Source organism: Amblyraja radiata, chromosome 14 (assembly GCF_010909765.2).
Source record: "Amblyraja radiata isolate CabotCenter1 chromosome 14, sAmbRad1.1.pri, whole genome shotgun sequence".
In the NCBI taxonomy this organism is placed as follows: domain Eukaryota; kingdom Metazoa; phylum Chordata; class Chondrichthyes; order Rajiformes; family Rajidae; genus Amblyraja; species Amblyraja radiata.
In genome coordinates, this window is record NC_045969.1 from 7,695,103 (window position 1) to 7,709,167 (window position 14,065).

At 45.3% G+C, this 14,065-nt stretch overlaps 1 protein-coding gene across 7 annotated transcripts in view; it reads right to left on the bottom strand.

Moving 5' to 3' along the window:
- The window catches only part of itsn1 (intersectin 1), a 178,451-nt gene that overhangs the window by 23,361 nt on the left and 141,025 nt on the right, over nucleotides 1-14,065 (bottom strand). For all 7 annotated transcript variants that reach the window (XM_033032421.1, XM_033032423.1, XM_033032419.1 and 4 more), the window contains 4 exons: nucleotides 10,444-10,565; nucleotides 8,450-8,556; nucleotides 5,934-6,117; nucleotides 2,548-2,646 (listed from right to left, as the gene is read on the bottom strand). In XM_033032421.1, coding sequence (XP_032888312.1) covers nucleotides 2,548-2,646; nucleotides 5,934-6,117; nucleotides 8,450-8,556; nucleotides 10,444-10,565 — 512 coding nt within the window. The remainder of the gene's footprint in view (nucleotides 1-2,547; nucleotides 2,647-5,933; nucleotides 6,118-8,449; nucleotides 8,557-10,443; nucleotides 10,566-14,065) is intronic.

Consider the following 14,065-nt stretch of genomic DNA (forward strand, 5'->3'; position numbering starts at 1 on the left):
ATTCTTTCCATTAATTTGCCCACCACTGACGTCAAACTAACAGGTCTATAATTACTAGGTTTACTCTTAGACCCCTTTTTAAACAATGGAACAACATGCGCAGTACGCCAATCCTCCGGCACTATTCCCGTTTCTAATGACATTTGAAATATTTCTGCCATAGCCCCTGCTATATCTACACTAACTTCCCTCAATGTCCTAGGGAATATCCTGTCCGGACCTGGAGACTTATCCACTTTTATATTTCTCAAAAGTGTCAGTACTTCCTCTTCTTTGATCCTCATAGTTTCCATAGCTACTCTACTTGTTTCCCTTACCTCACATAATTCAATATCCTTCTCCTTGGTGAATACCGAAGAAAAGAAACTGTTCAATATCTCCCCCATCTCTTTTGGCTCTGCAGATAGTTGGCCACTCTGACTCTCTAATGGACCAATTTTATCCCTCGTTATCCTTTTGCTATTAATATAGCGGTAGAAACCCTTCGGATTTACTTTTACCTTACTTGCCAAAGCAACCTCATATCTTCTTTTAGCTTTTTCTAATTTCTTTCTTAAGATTCTTTTTACATTCTTTATACTCCTCAAGCACCTCATTTACTCCATGCTGCCTATAACTATTGTAGATCTCCCTCTTTTTCCGAACCAATTGTCCAATTTCCCTTGAAAACCATGGCTCTTTACAATTTTTACGATTTCCTTTCAACCGATCAGGGACATAAAGATTCTGTACTCTTAAAATTTCACCTTTAAATGTACTCCATTTCTCTTCCACATCTTTCCCATAAAACAAACTGTCCCAATTTACTCTTTTTAAATCCTTTCGCATCTCCTCAAAGTTAGCCTTTCTCCAATCAAAAATCTCAACCCTAGGTCCAGTTTTGTCCCTCTCCATAATTATATTGAAACTAATGGTATTGTGATCACTGGACCCGAACTGTTCCCCAACGCATACCTCTGCCACCTGACCCATCTCATTTCCTAACAGGAGGTCCAGTACCGCCCCTTCTCTAGTAGGTACTTCTATGTATTGTTGCAAAAAACTATCCTGCACACATTTTACAAACTCCAACCCATCCAGCCCATTTACAGAATGTGTTTCCCAGTCTATGTGTGGAAAATTGAAATCTCCCACAATCACTACCTTGTGCTTACTACTAATATCTGCAATCTCCTTACATATTTGCTCTTCCAATTCTCGCTCCCCATTTGGCGGTCTATAATACACCCCTATAAGTGTTGCTACCCCTTTCCCATTTCTCAGTTCCACCCAAATAGCCTCCCTAGACGAGCCCTCTAATCTATCCTGCCAAAGCACTGCTGTAATATCTTCCCTAATAAGCAATGCAACACCTCCACCTCTTGCCCCTCCAATTCTATCACACCTGAAGCAACGAAATCCTGGAATATTTAGTTTCCAATCACAGCCCTCCTGCAACCATGTTTCACTGATCGCCACAACATCATACTTCCAGGTTCAATCCAAGCTCTAAGTTCATCCACTTTTCTTACAATGCTCCTAGCATTAAAATATACACATTTAAGAAACCCACCCTCTCTTATTCTCTGATTATTTTCTTTTTCTTCTCTCTCCCCTACATTTTGGGTCAGAGTGCTACCATTCTCTGCCCCCTGCTTCACACACTGACTGCTAGCTTTCCCTATTTGAGTCCCTCCCCCCAACCATACTAGTTTAAAGTCTCCCCAGTAGCCTTTGCAAATCTCCCCGCCAGGATATTGGTCCCCCTTGAGTTCAAGTGCAACCCGTCCTTTCTGTACAGGTCGCACCTTCCCCAAAAGAGGTCCCAATGATCCAGAAACTTGAATCCATACCCACTGCACCAGTCCCTCATCCACGCATTTATCCTCCACCTCGCTCCATTCCTACTCTCACTGTCGCGTGGCACAGGCAGTAATCCTGAGTACTTGGTACAGTGAGATTCTTGCTTGTGTTGGTAGGAACTGCAGATGCTGGTTTGTACCGAAGATAGACAGAACATGCTGGTGTAACTCAGCGGGACAGGCAGCATCTCCGGATAGAAGGAATGGGTGACGTTTTGGGTCGAGACCCTTCTTCAGCCCGAAACATCACCCATTCTTTCTATCCTGTCCCGCTGAGTTACTCCAGCATTTTGTGTCTATCTACAGTGAGATTCTTTGTTTGCTTACAGTACTAGTGTGCAAGATGTGCAAGTGTGCAAGAAGTGTGTAAAGGACAGCGACAAGGTTACAAAAGTATTCAATATAGTCCCTCTTCCTTCTCCCTCACCAGTCCGTCTTTGTCCTCAGCGGCCCCCCAAGCCGGGTCCCTCTTTGTTCACTCGGTGGCCCCCATTACACCGGGTCCTTCTCTCTTTCTCGGCAGCAGGTGTAATTTCATGGTGCATTTTATTAGTGCTCACCAATGTTAAAGGAAGAAATGAAAACTTCTCAAAAAGCTTTTTCTGTGAGAGATTTTACAATGAAATTAAATTTTGACTTGAATTGAGATGAAATGCGATTTTATAATGACCATTTCAAGTTGGAAAACATGCACAGAAATGCTTACATTTTTTATGATCAAAGGGTAGCGGGTTACTCTTTGCATGGGCTTTAGTAAGAAGCTTGACAGAGGCATTCCTTTGCACTGTGGGTCCATCGCTAGTCTCTGTTAAAAGATGAGTAGAATAATATTAATTACGATTGAAATTATATTTTATTTTTCAAAACATTCCAAAATGACACAAAATGCTGGAGTAACTCAGTGGGACAGTGGAGAGAAGGAATGGGTGACTTTTTGGATCAAGACCCTTCTTCAGACTGAGATGCTGCCTGTCCCGCTGAGTTACTCCAGCACTTTCTGTATTTTTGTCTATTATCTGCTTAAACCAGCATCTGCAGTTCCTTCAGACACATCTCGAAACACTTATTGGTCTAGTCATTGCATTCTGCAAAAACAGCAAAACCTTTTACAACAAGAGCTTGTTTGCTGAGACCATATTGGGAGAGTCAAAATGTCGAAAAGAGGAACTGCAGATGCTGGTTTACACAAAACGGCACAAAGTGCCTTGGTAACTCAGCAAGTCAGGCAGCATCTCTGGAGAATAAGGACAGGTAACGTTTTGGGCCAGAACCCTTCTTCAGACTCGCTCAGTCTGAAGAAGGGTCCCGACCCGAAACGTTACCTGTCCATGTTCCTCAGTGATGACCCTTTGAACTGGGAGAAAAACTAGTGAAGTGCTGATGAAACTCCAAAGGGAGTTAACTCAAATTCAGATGGAGCAAGTGGCTAGAATTAGTCACAGATTAACAGAGTTCATAGAGTCTTAGAGTCGTACAGCGTGGATACAGGTCATTCAGCCCAACTTGCCCACACCAACCAACATGTCCCATCCACACTAGTCCCATCAGCCTGCATTCGACCCATATCCCTCTAAACCTGTCCAAACCTGTCAAATTGTTTCTTAAACTTTGCAATAGTCCCTGTCTCAAATAGTCCCTGCCTCAACTACCTCCTCTGCCAGCTCATTCCATACACCCACCACCCTTTGTGTGAAAAGGTTACCCCTTAAATTCCTATTCAATCTTTCCACCTTATACCTATGTTCTCTGGTTCTCGATTCCCCTACTCTAGGCAAGAGATTCTGTCCGTCTACCCGATCAAATGCATTAATAGATTTTACAGCAATAACATTTTCCAGAAATCCAGGATTTATGTTAAATTTAATGAGACATAAAGCAGCGAGCACATCTAGAAACATAGAAAATAGTTGCAGGTGTAGGCCACACGGCCCTTCAAGCCAGCACCGCCATTCAATATGATCGTGGCTGATCATCCAAAATCAGGTAGGAAATGGTGTTGGGTAGACTGATGGGACTAAAGGCTGATAAATCCCCAAGGCCTGATGGTCTGCATCCCAGGGTACTTAAGGAAGTGGCTCTAGAAATCGTGGGCGCATTGGTGATCATTTTCCAATGTTCTATAGATTCAGGATCAGTTCCTGTGGATTGGAGGGTAGCAAATGTTATCCCACTTTTTAAAGAAAGGCAGGAGAGAGAAAACAGGAAATTATAGACCAGTTAGCCTGATATCGGTATTGGGGAAGTTGCTGGAGTCAATCATAAAAGATGAAATAGCGGCATATTTGGATAGCAGTAACAGGATCGGTCCGAGTCAACAAGGATTTATGAAGGGGAAATCATGCCTGACCAATCTTCTGGAAATTTTTGAGGATGTAACTAGGAAAATGGACAAGGGAGAGCCAGTGGATGTAGTGTACCTGGACTTTCAGAAAGCGTTTGATAAGGTCCCACATAGGAGATTAGTAGGCAAAATTAGAGCACATGGTATTGGGGTAGAGTGCTGACATGGATAGAAAATTGGTTGGCAGACAGGAAACAACGAGTAGGGATTAACGGGTCTCTTTCAGTATGGCAGGCAGTGACTAGTGGGGTACCGCAAGGCTTAGTGCTGGGAACACAGCTATTTACAATATACATTAATGATTTAGATGAAGGGATTAAAAGTAACATTCGCAAATTTGCAGATGACACAAAGCTGGATGGCAGTGTGAACTGTGAGGAGAATGCTATGAAAATGCAGGGTGACTTGGACAGGTTGGGTGAGTGGGCAGATGCATGGCAAATGCAGTTTAATGTGGATAAATGTGAGGTTATCCACTTTGATAGTAAAAACAGGAAGGCAGATTATTATCTAAATGGTGTCAAGTTGGGAAAAGGGGAAGTACAACGGGATCTGGAGGTCATTGTTCATCAGTCAATGAAAGTAAGCATGCAGGTACAGCAGGCAGTGAAGAAAGCGAATGGCATGTTGGCCTTCATAACAAGAGGAGTTGAGTATAGGAGCAAAGAGGTCCTTCTGCAGTTGTACAGGGCCCTAGTGAGACCACACCTGGAATATTGTGTGCAGTTCTGGTCCCTTAATTTGAGGAATGACATTCTTGCTATTGAGGGAGTGCAGCGTAGGTTTACAAGGTTAATTCCCGGGATGGCGGGACTGTCATATGCTGAGAGAAAGGAGCGGCTGGGCTTGTATACTCTGGAATTTAGAAGAATGAGAGGGGATCTTATTGAAACATATAAGATTATTAAGGGTTTGGACAGGTTTGAGGCAGGTAACATGTGCCCGATGTTGGGGGAGTCCAGAACCGGGGACCACAGTTTAAGAATAAGGGGTAAACCATTTAGAACGGAGATGAGGAAACACTTTTTCTCACAGAGTGTTGTGAGTTTGTGAAATTCTCTGTTTCAGAGGGCGGTGGAGGCCGGTTCTCTGGATACTTTCAAGAGAGAGCTAGATAGGGCTTTTAAAGATAGCGGAGTCAGGGGTTATGGGGAGAAAGCAGGAACGGGGTAATGATTGGGGATGATCAGCCATGATCACATTGAATGGCGGTGCTGGCTCGAAGGGCCGAATGGCCTACTCCTGCACCTATTGTCTATTTTTTATTGACCTCCGTGCTCCTAAACTCAAATCCTCTTGCAATGAGGACCAACATGCCATTTGCTTGCTTCACTGCCTGCTGCTTCACTGCCTGCTGCTTCACTGCCTGCTGCTTCACTGCCCACTGCATCACTGCCCGCTGCATCACTGCCCGCTGCTTCACTGCCCGCTGCATCACTGCCCGCTGCTTCACTGCCCGCTGCTTCACTGCCCGCTGCATCACTGCCTGCTGCTTCACTGCCTGCTGCATCACTGCCTGCTGCTTCACTGCCTGCTGCATAACTGCCTGCTGCATCACTGCCTGCTGCTTCACTGCCCGCTGCATCACTGCCCGCTGCATCACTGCCCGCTGCTTCACTGCCCGCTGCTTCACTGCCCGCTGCATCACTGCCTGCTGCTTCACTGCCTGCTGCATCACTGCCTGCTGCTTCACTGCCTGCTGCATAACTGCCTGCACATCTGCCCTGCGGCAGTGCGGGACGACTACTTACCTTGACAAATTCCTTAAATTCTATAATTTCATCCGTCTTGTGCTGGATGAGTGCTGCCCCGTTAAGCTGGCAGCTGCAGAATCGGATGTAGGGCTGCATGTGGGGCAACTGTGCAGTTAGAATGTCTCCGATCATTTTCACCGGCATTCTCTCCCCCGACATCTTCTTCCTTACACGCAGCGCCCTTCAATGGGGTGAAAGCACAAGCACGTCGGTCTAGAGTACTGATCATAAGCTCACAGGACCATAAACTATAGGAGTAGAATTAGGCCGCTCAGCCCATCAAGTCCACCCCGCCATTCAATCATGGCTGATCCATCTCTCCCTCCCAACCCCATTCTCCTGCCTTCCCCCATAACCTCTGACACCTGTACTAATCAAGATGCGCAGGCAAACACAATACATCCTTCACCGCATTGGAAGTTATTAAAAATATACATAGGATCATAGAGTAATACAGCATGGAAACAGGCCCTTCGGCCCAAATTGCCCATGTCAACCAAAATGCCCCATCTACATTAGTCCCACCTGCTTGCATTCGGCCCCTTTCCCTCCAAAACTATCCTATCCATGTACCTGTCCAAATGTTTTTTAAATGTAGTGATGGTACCTGCCTCAATTACCTCCTTTGGCAGCTCATTCCATACACTTAACACCATTTGTGTTAAAAGGTTGAGCCCGAGATTCCTATTAAATCTTTCCCCGCTCAGCTTCAACCTCTGTCCTCTGGTTCTTGATTCCCCTAATCTGGGCAGGCATTTACAACACTGTTCCTACATTATAAATCAATTGCTTTTATTACCAATGGGGTACTTGGAACGTGTTGGTATCAGCAGTTATAACATCACAATATCAATACAGAAACATAGAAAATAGGTGCAGATGTTGGCCATTCGGCCCTTCGAGCCAGTACCGCCATTCAATATGATCATGGCTGATCATCCAGAATCAGTACCCTGTTCCTGTTTTCTCCCCATATCCCTTGATTCCGTTAGCCCTAAGAGCTGTATCTTATGCCCCTGTCCCACTTAGGAAACCTGAACGGAAACCTCTGGAAACTTTGTGCCCCACCCAAGGTTTCCGCGTGGTTCCCGGAGGTTTTTGTCAGTCTCCCTACCTGCTTCCACTACCTACAACCTCCGGCAACCACCTGCAACCTCCGGGAACCGCATGGAAACCTTGGATGGGGCACAAAGTCTCCAGAGATTTCCGTTCAGGTTTTCTAAGTGGGACAGGGGCATAACTCTCTCTTGAATACATCCAGTAAATTGGCCTCCACTACCTTCTGTGGCAGAGAAATGCACAGATTCACAACTCTCTTGGTGAATCAATTTATATATATATATATATATATATATATATGTCACTTGCCAATGGGTCTCCATCTTAACATGGGTGAACCAAGTTTCCAAGTTCCAAATCCAGCTAGATTATAGTCATAGCATGGAAACAGGCTCATACCAATGCCCCATCTACACCAGAACCACATGATCACGGTTGGCCCATATCTCTCTAAACCTGTCCTATCCATATTCCTGTCCAAATATTTTTAAAATGTTGTTATAGTCATAGATAGTCTGAGAGAGTCCAATGAGGTAGATAGTAGCTCAGGACTGAAGAAGGGTTTCGACCCTTGTCCTTCTCTCCAGAGATACTGCCTGTCCTGCTGAGTTACTCCAGCATTTTGTGTATCTTTGGTTGAAACCAGCACCTGCCGTTCCTTCTTACACAGTAGCTCAGGACCTCTCTCCAGTTGTGATATGATTGTGGTGACATTTGATTTCTTTAAAAAGTCTTCACCGCAGAAAACAAATCTATAAAACCTATATAAAGACAGCTAACTCACTACCTTTATACTCCGTGGGAGTAACACTACGAACAAAATGGAAAACGGATGGAAGGAACTGGTGCATTTCAACAAAATATTTGTTTCATGTTGCAAAAATCGAAACAGAAAATCTGGAAATGCTCAGCAGGGCCAAGGCACTGCTTCCAACATCTGCTTTTAGTTCAATTTTACACCATCTGCTGTTTTATTGATTGTTATATCCTGCTGCGGAGGTTAGTGAAACAAACTTCAATGTGGCTCCATGACAAAGACTTGGAATTACCCAGCCTCTAAATCCTTTCTGATTCCATGGAGAACATAATCAGGTCACAGGGTGAACATACAAACTCCGTACAGACAGAGCCTGCAGTCAGGATCGAACCCAGGTCTCTGGCGCTGGAAGTCAGCAGCTTTACTGCTGCGCCAGTTTGCCGTCCCCCACCCCCCTTCCCCCCTTGGCCCATTTGATGCACTGAATGAAAAATAAGAATAAGAATAAAAATTAAATATGTCTTTTAAAAACATAATAATTTCAGACTTTTGCAAGGTATTTGTTTAAAATGGGGCTGGCTTATGATATGTACTTTGACTCATCTGTGGTAACAAGATATTGAATATAGGAACAAAAGACAGTAGGATACAGAAATGTATCATTGTCAGAAAGGTTACCACCCCAACAGATACCTACTTCAACAATTTGATGTTGCACATGATGAGCTCCTTCCAGTTCACAAAAATCATGGTCACTTCTTTCTCCGTCAGCAGATCAGACTCCAGCAATGGTTTTTGAAAAACCTAATGAAGCAAAGCGGATCATCAACAGCAACAGCACATTATTCAGGGTTTAGCAATTCTCTAAAGAAAAGATAATTTAGAGAAGGAAAAATAGAAAGATAATTAACAAAAACATTCACAGGAATTGTCCAGAACAAGGGGTCACAGTTTAAGGATAAGGGGGAAATCTTTTTGGACCGAGATGAGAAAAACATTTTTCACAAAGAAAGTGGTGAATCTCTGGAACTCTCTGCCACAGAAGGAAGTTGAGGCCAGTTCATTGGCTATATTTAAGAGGGAGTTAGATGTGGCCCTGGTGGCTAAGGGTATCAGGGGGTATGGAGAGAGGGCAGGTACAGGATACTGAGTTGGATGATCAGCCATGATCATATTGAATGGCGATGCAGGCTCGAAGGGCCGAATGGCCTACTCCTGCACCTATTTTCTATGTTTCTATGAATTAACACGAGCAGGACTATGCCATTCGGCCCATCAGGTCTACTCCGCCATTCGAACATGGCTGACCAATCTTTCACTCTCAGTTTGATTTAGTTTATTGTCACGTGGTACAGTGAAAAGCTTGCTATTCTCCTGCCTATTCAGCAATTGAATTGAAATGAATTCATGGAAACAGGCCGTTTGGCCCACGGTGTCCATGCCCGGCCATCTATCACCCTTCTCGTGGACCCAATGGACAAAAATAGATGAGGCAAAACACACATGGGTTTTAAACGATGCCTCAACTAACTTATTTTCGGATCACTATTATTCATAATTTACCTTCCCAATATGGTCCTTGTACCTGTGAAAGCTCAGAGATGCCACCAAACTGGACATAACTAAGAACAAATACCACATTATACTAAAATATTAGAAAACAAAACGGATAATTGATCATACAATTGTCACTGACAAATGTCAGGGGTGCCAGCGTTACACTGGTTATCATTAGATTTCATAATTTGTTGGCACCAACTCACAAAGTCTGAAGAAGGGTCTCGACCCGAAACGTCGCCTTTTCCTTCTCTCCATAGATGCTGCCTCACCCGCTGAGTTTCTCCAGCATTTTTTTGTCTACCAGATTTAGTACAGTCGTTGTCAGATCTGTTATTCGCCTTAGATGCTTTCAGGTTTAGTTTAGTTTACTTTACTTCAGGGATACAGCGTGCAGACAGGTCCTTTGGCCCACCGGGTCTGCGCCGACCAGTGATCCCCGCGCGCTTACACTATCCTACAAGCACTAGGGACAATTTACATTTATACCATGCCAAATAGTCGACAAACCTGTACGTCTTTGGATTCAGATTCAGATTCAAATCTATTGTCATTGTGCAGTGTACAGTACAGAGACAACGAAATGCAGTTAGCATCTCCCTAGAGAGCGACATAGAATATGATCAATAAATAAATATATTTACGTGCATACAGTCATAGTAGTGCAATTATTTTTTTTTCCTTGTGGAAGGAGTGTCCGTGGGGGTGGGGGTGGGTGGTTGGCAATCACCGAGGTACAGTGTTGAGTGATATAACAGCCGCAGGGAAGAAGCTGTTCCTGGACCTGCTGGTCTGGCAACGGAGAGACCTGTAGCGCCTCCCGGATGGTAGGAGGGTAAACAGTCTATGGTTGGGGTGAGAGCAGTCCTTGACGATGCTGAGCGCCCTTCGCAGACATCGCTTGCTTTGGACAGACTCAATGGAGGGGAGTGAGGAGTGTGGGGGGAAACCGGAGATCCCGGAGAAGACCCACGCAGGTCACGGGGAGAGCGTACAAACTCCGTACAGGCAAGTCAGGATCGACCCCGAGTCCGTGGCACTGTAAGGCACTGTAAGACCTGCACCAGCGTGCCGCCCTTGAAAGCAGGTCTGCTTGAAAATGCGCGTCTGATTGTCTCCAGGGTTTTTCCTTACCTCGGTCACCAGCTGCAGGTCACTCACGTAGTTTTCCTCTGTCACAATGAGCTCGTGGATGTAACCCTGTCGTTTCCGCTCGGATGGCGTGAGCATGTCCAGCAGATGCAAGTCAGCGCACCCTACACACAAGAGGGGGGGGGAAGACTAAATAATACACATCACACAACATTCCAACATACACAGTCTCATACACTGAGGATCATATGCCAACCAACGCCCAGTAGCATCACAGCAAACCCATAGCTTTCAATTGAAAGTCGGAATAAGCATTGTGCAAATATTATTCTGCAGTCAGCATCAAGGAGAACCCTGACAACCGTGAATAGATTGGGTGAGATCTATAATCATAATGTGTTATTTCTGACCAGTTCATAGCCCACAGCGAACTGGATGCGACATGTAAAGTTACCGGCTGTCATACTTTAGAGGTGCAATGCAGAAACCACCGAGCCCACGCTGACCATCGATCACTAGCACTATCCTACACACTAGGGACAATTTACAATTTTACAGATGACAAACCACCTACAAATCCACACATATTTGGGATATGGGAGGAAAACAGAGAACCCAGAGAAAATTAACCCGGTCACAGGGAAATCGTACAGACTGCACCCGCAGTGATGATCGAACCCGGATCGTTGCCGCTATAACCCAGCATTAATACCATTGTGTGGCCCTCAGCGGACTTGGCATCTCCACCTCCCTCTGCAACTGGACACTGGATTTCCTCACCAACAGACCACAGTCTGTCAGGGTCAACAAGCTCACCTCCTCCACTATAACACTGAACACCGGCGTGCCACAGGGCTGTGTGCTCAGCCCTCTCCTCTACTCCCTCATCACCCACGACTGCATCCCTAAGTACGGATCCAACGCCATCATTAAGTTTGCTGACGACACCATGGTGGTAGGACTGATCATTGACAACGATGAGTAGCCTACAGAGAGGAGGTCCAGCACCTGACAACCTGGTGTGCCAACAATAACCTCGTCCTCAACTCCAAGAAGACGAAGGAAATTATTGTCGACTTCAGGAAGGTCAGAGGAGGCAGTCATACCCCCATCCATATAAACGGGACTGAGGTGGAGCGCGTCTCCAGCTACAAATTCCTCGGGGTACATATCTCGGAGGATTTGTCCTGGTCCCTCAACACCTCCAAACTGATCAAAAAGGCACAGCAGCGCCTTTACTTCCTGAGGAGGCTCAAGAAAGCCCACCTGTCCCCCCAGATCCTGACCAACTTCTACCGCTGTACCATCGAGAGCATCCTGACCACCTGCTTCACAGTATGGTACAGCAGCTGCACTGTTGCGGACAGGAAGGCACTACAACGGGTGGTGAAAACCGCGCAGCACATCATCGGTGCCCCGCTCCCTGCCATGGATGCCCTCCACCGAAAACGGTGTCTGAGACGGGCTGGGAAGATCATTAAAGACCCCTCCCACCCCAACCATGGACTGTTTGCCCTCCTCTCATCAGGGAGGCGGTACAGGAGCCTCAGGTCTCGTACCAGTAGGATGAGGAACAGCTTCTACAATTATACCATCACATTGCTGAACTCGGAGTCCCGCCGATAGATTTCTCCGGTCCCTCCGTCCCCATTGTTTAATTATTCCGTATTTTTGATTATTCTGTATCTTCTTTTTTTTAAATTTCTATATTGCACTACTACGGACTGACGCAAAACTGCATTTCGTTGTACCCATACATAGTATTTGTGCAATGACATTAAAGTTGAATTGAATTGAATTGAATTGATGAATCTTAAATTTACAAAGATAGGGCGGCAAACACTGGTGCAATGGTAGAGTTGCTGCTTTACTGCACCAGACACCCAGGTTCAATCTTGACTTTCAGACAAAGTGACTTTCAAACAAAAATAAAACAAAGCACTGAGGTTCATGTGTAGAAGGACAAAATCAATAAAGCATAAATTCTGTGTGCAAAATCATGAGAGGAATAGTTCAGGTGGACGCACAGAGTCTCTTGCCCAGAGTAGGGCGATCGAGAACCAGAGGACACCATAGAAACATAGAAATTAGGTGCAGGAGTAGGCCATTCGGCCCTTCGAGCCTGCACCGCCATTCAATATGATCATGGCTGATCATCCAACTCAGTATCCCGTACCTGCCTTCTCTCCATACCCTCTGATCCCCTTAGCCACAAGGGCCACATCTAACCCTCTTAAATATAGCCAATGAACTGGCCTCGACTACCCTCTGTGGCAGGGAGTTCCAGAGATTCACCACTCTCTGTGTGAAAAAAGTTCTTCTCATCTCGGTTTTAAAGGATTTCCCCCTTATCCTTAAGCTGTGACCCCTTGTCCTGGACTTCCCCAACATCGGGAGCAATCTTCCTGCATCTAGCCTGTCCAACCCCTTAAGAATTTTGTAAGTTTCTATAAGATCCCCTCTCAATCTCCTAAATTCTAGAGAGTATAAACCAAGTCTATCCAGTCTTTCTTCATAAGACAGTCCTGACATCCCAGGAATCAGTCTGGTGAACCTTCTCTGCACTCCCTCTATGGCAATAATGTCCTTCCTCAGATTTGGAGACCAAAACTGTACGCAATACTCCAGGTGTGGTCTCACCAAGACCCTGTACAACTGCAGTAGAACCTCCCTGCTCCTATACTCAAATCCTTTTGCTATGAAAGCTAACATACCATTCGCTTTCTTCACTGCCTGCTGCACCTGCATGCCCACTTTCAATGACTGGTGTGCCATGACACCCAGGTCTCGCTGCATCTCCCCTTTTCCTAGTCGGCCACCATTTAGATAATAGTCTGCTTTCCTGTTTTTGCCACCAAAATGGATAACCTCACATTTATCCACATTATACTGCATCTGCCAAACATTTGCTCACTCACCCAGCCTATCCAAGTCACCTTGCAGTCTCCTAGCATCCTCCTCACAGCTAACACTGCCCCCCAGCTTAGTGTCATCCGCAAACTTGGAGATATTGCCTTGAATTCCCTCATCCAGATCATTAATATATATTGTAAATAGCTGGGGTCCCAGCACTGAGCCTTGCGGTACCCCACTAGTCACTGCCTGCCATTGTGAAAAGGACCCGTTTACTCCTACTCTTTGCTTCCTGTTTGCCAGCCAGTTCTCTATCCACATCAATACTGAACCCCCAATGCCGTGTGCTTTAAGTTTGTAAACTAATCTCTTATGTGGGACCTTGTCGAAAGCCTTCTGGAAGTCCAGATACACCACATCCACTGGTTCTCCCCTATCCACGCTACTAGTTACATCCTCAAAAAATTCTATAAGATTCGTCAGACATGATTTACCTTTTGTAAATCCATGCTGACTTTGTCCAATGATTTCACCACTTTCCAAATGTGCTGCTATCCCATCTTTAATAACTGACTCTAGCAGTTTCCCCACTACCGATGTTAGACTAACTGGTCTGTAATTCCCCGTTTTCTCTCTCCCTCCCTTCTTAAAAAGTGGGGTTACGTTTGCTACCCGCCAATCCTCAGGAACTACTCCAGAATCTAAAGAGTTTTGAAAGATTATTACTAATGCATCCACTATTTCTGGAGCTACTTCCTTAAGTACTCTGGGATGCAGCCTATCTGGCCCTGGGGATTATCGGCCTTTAATC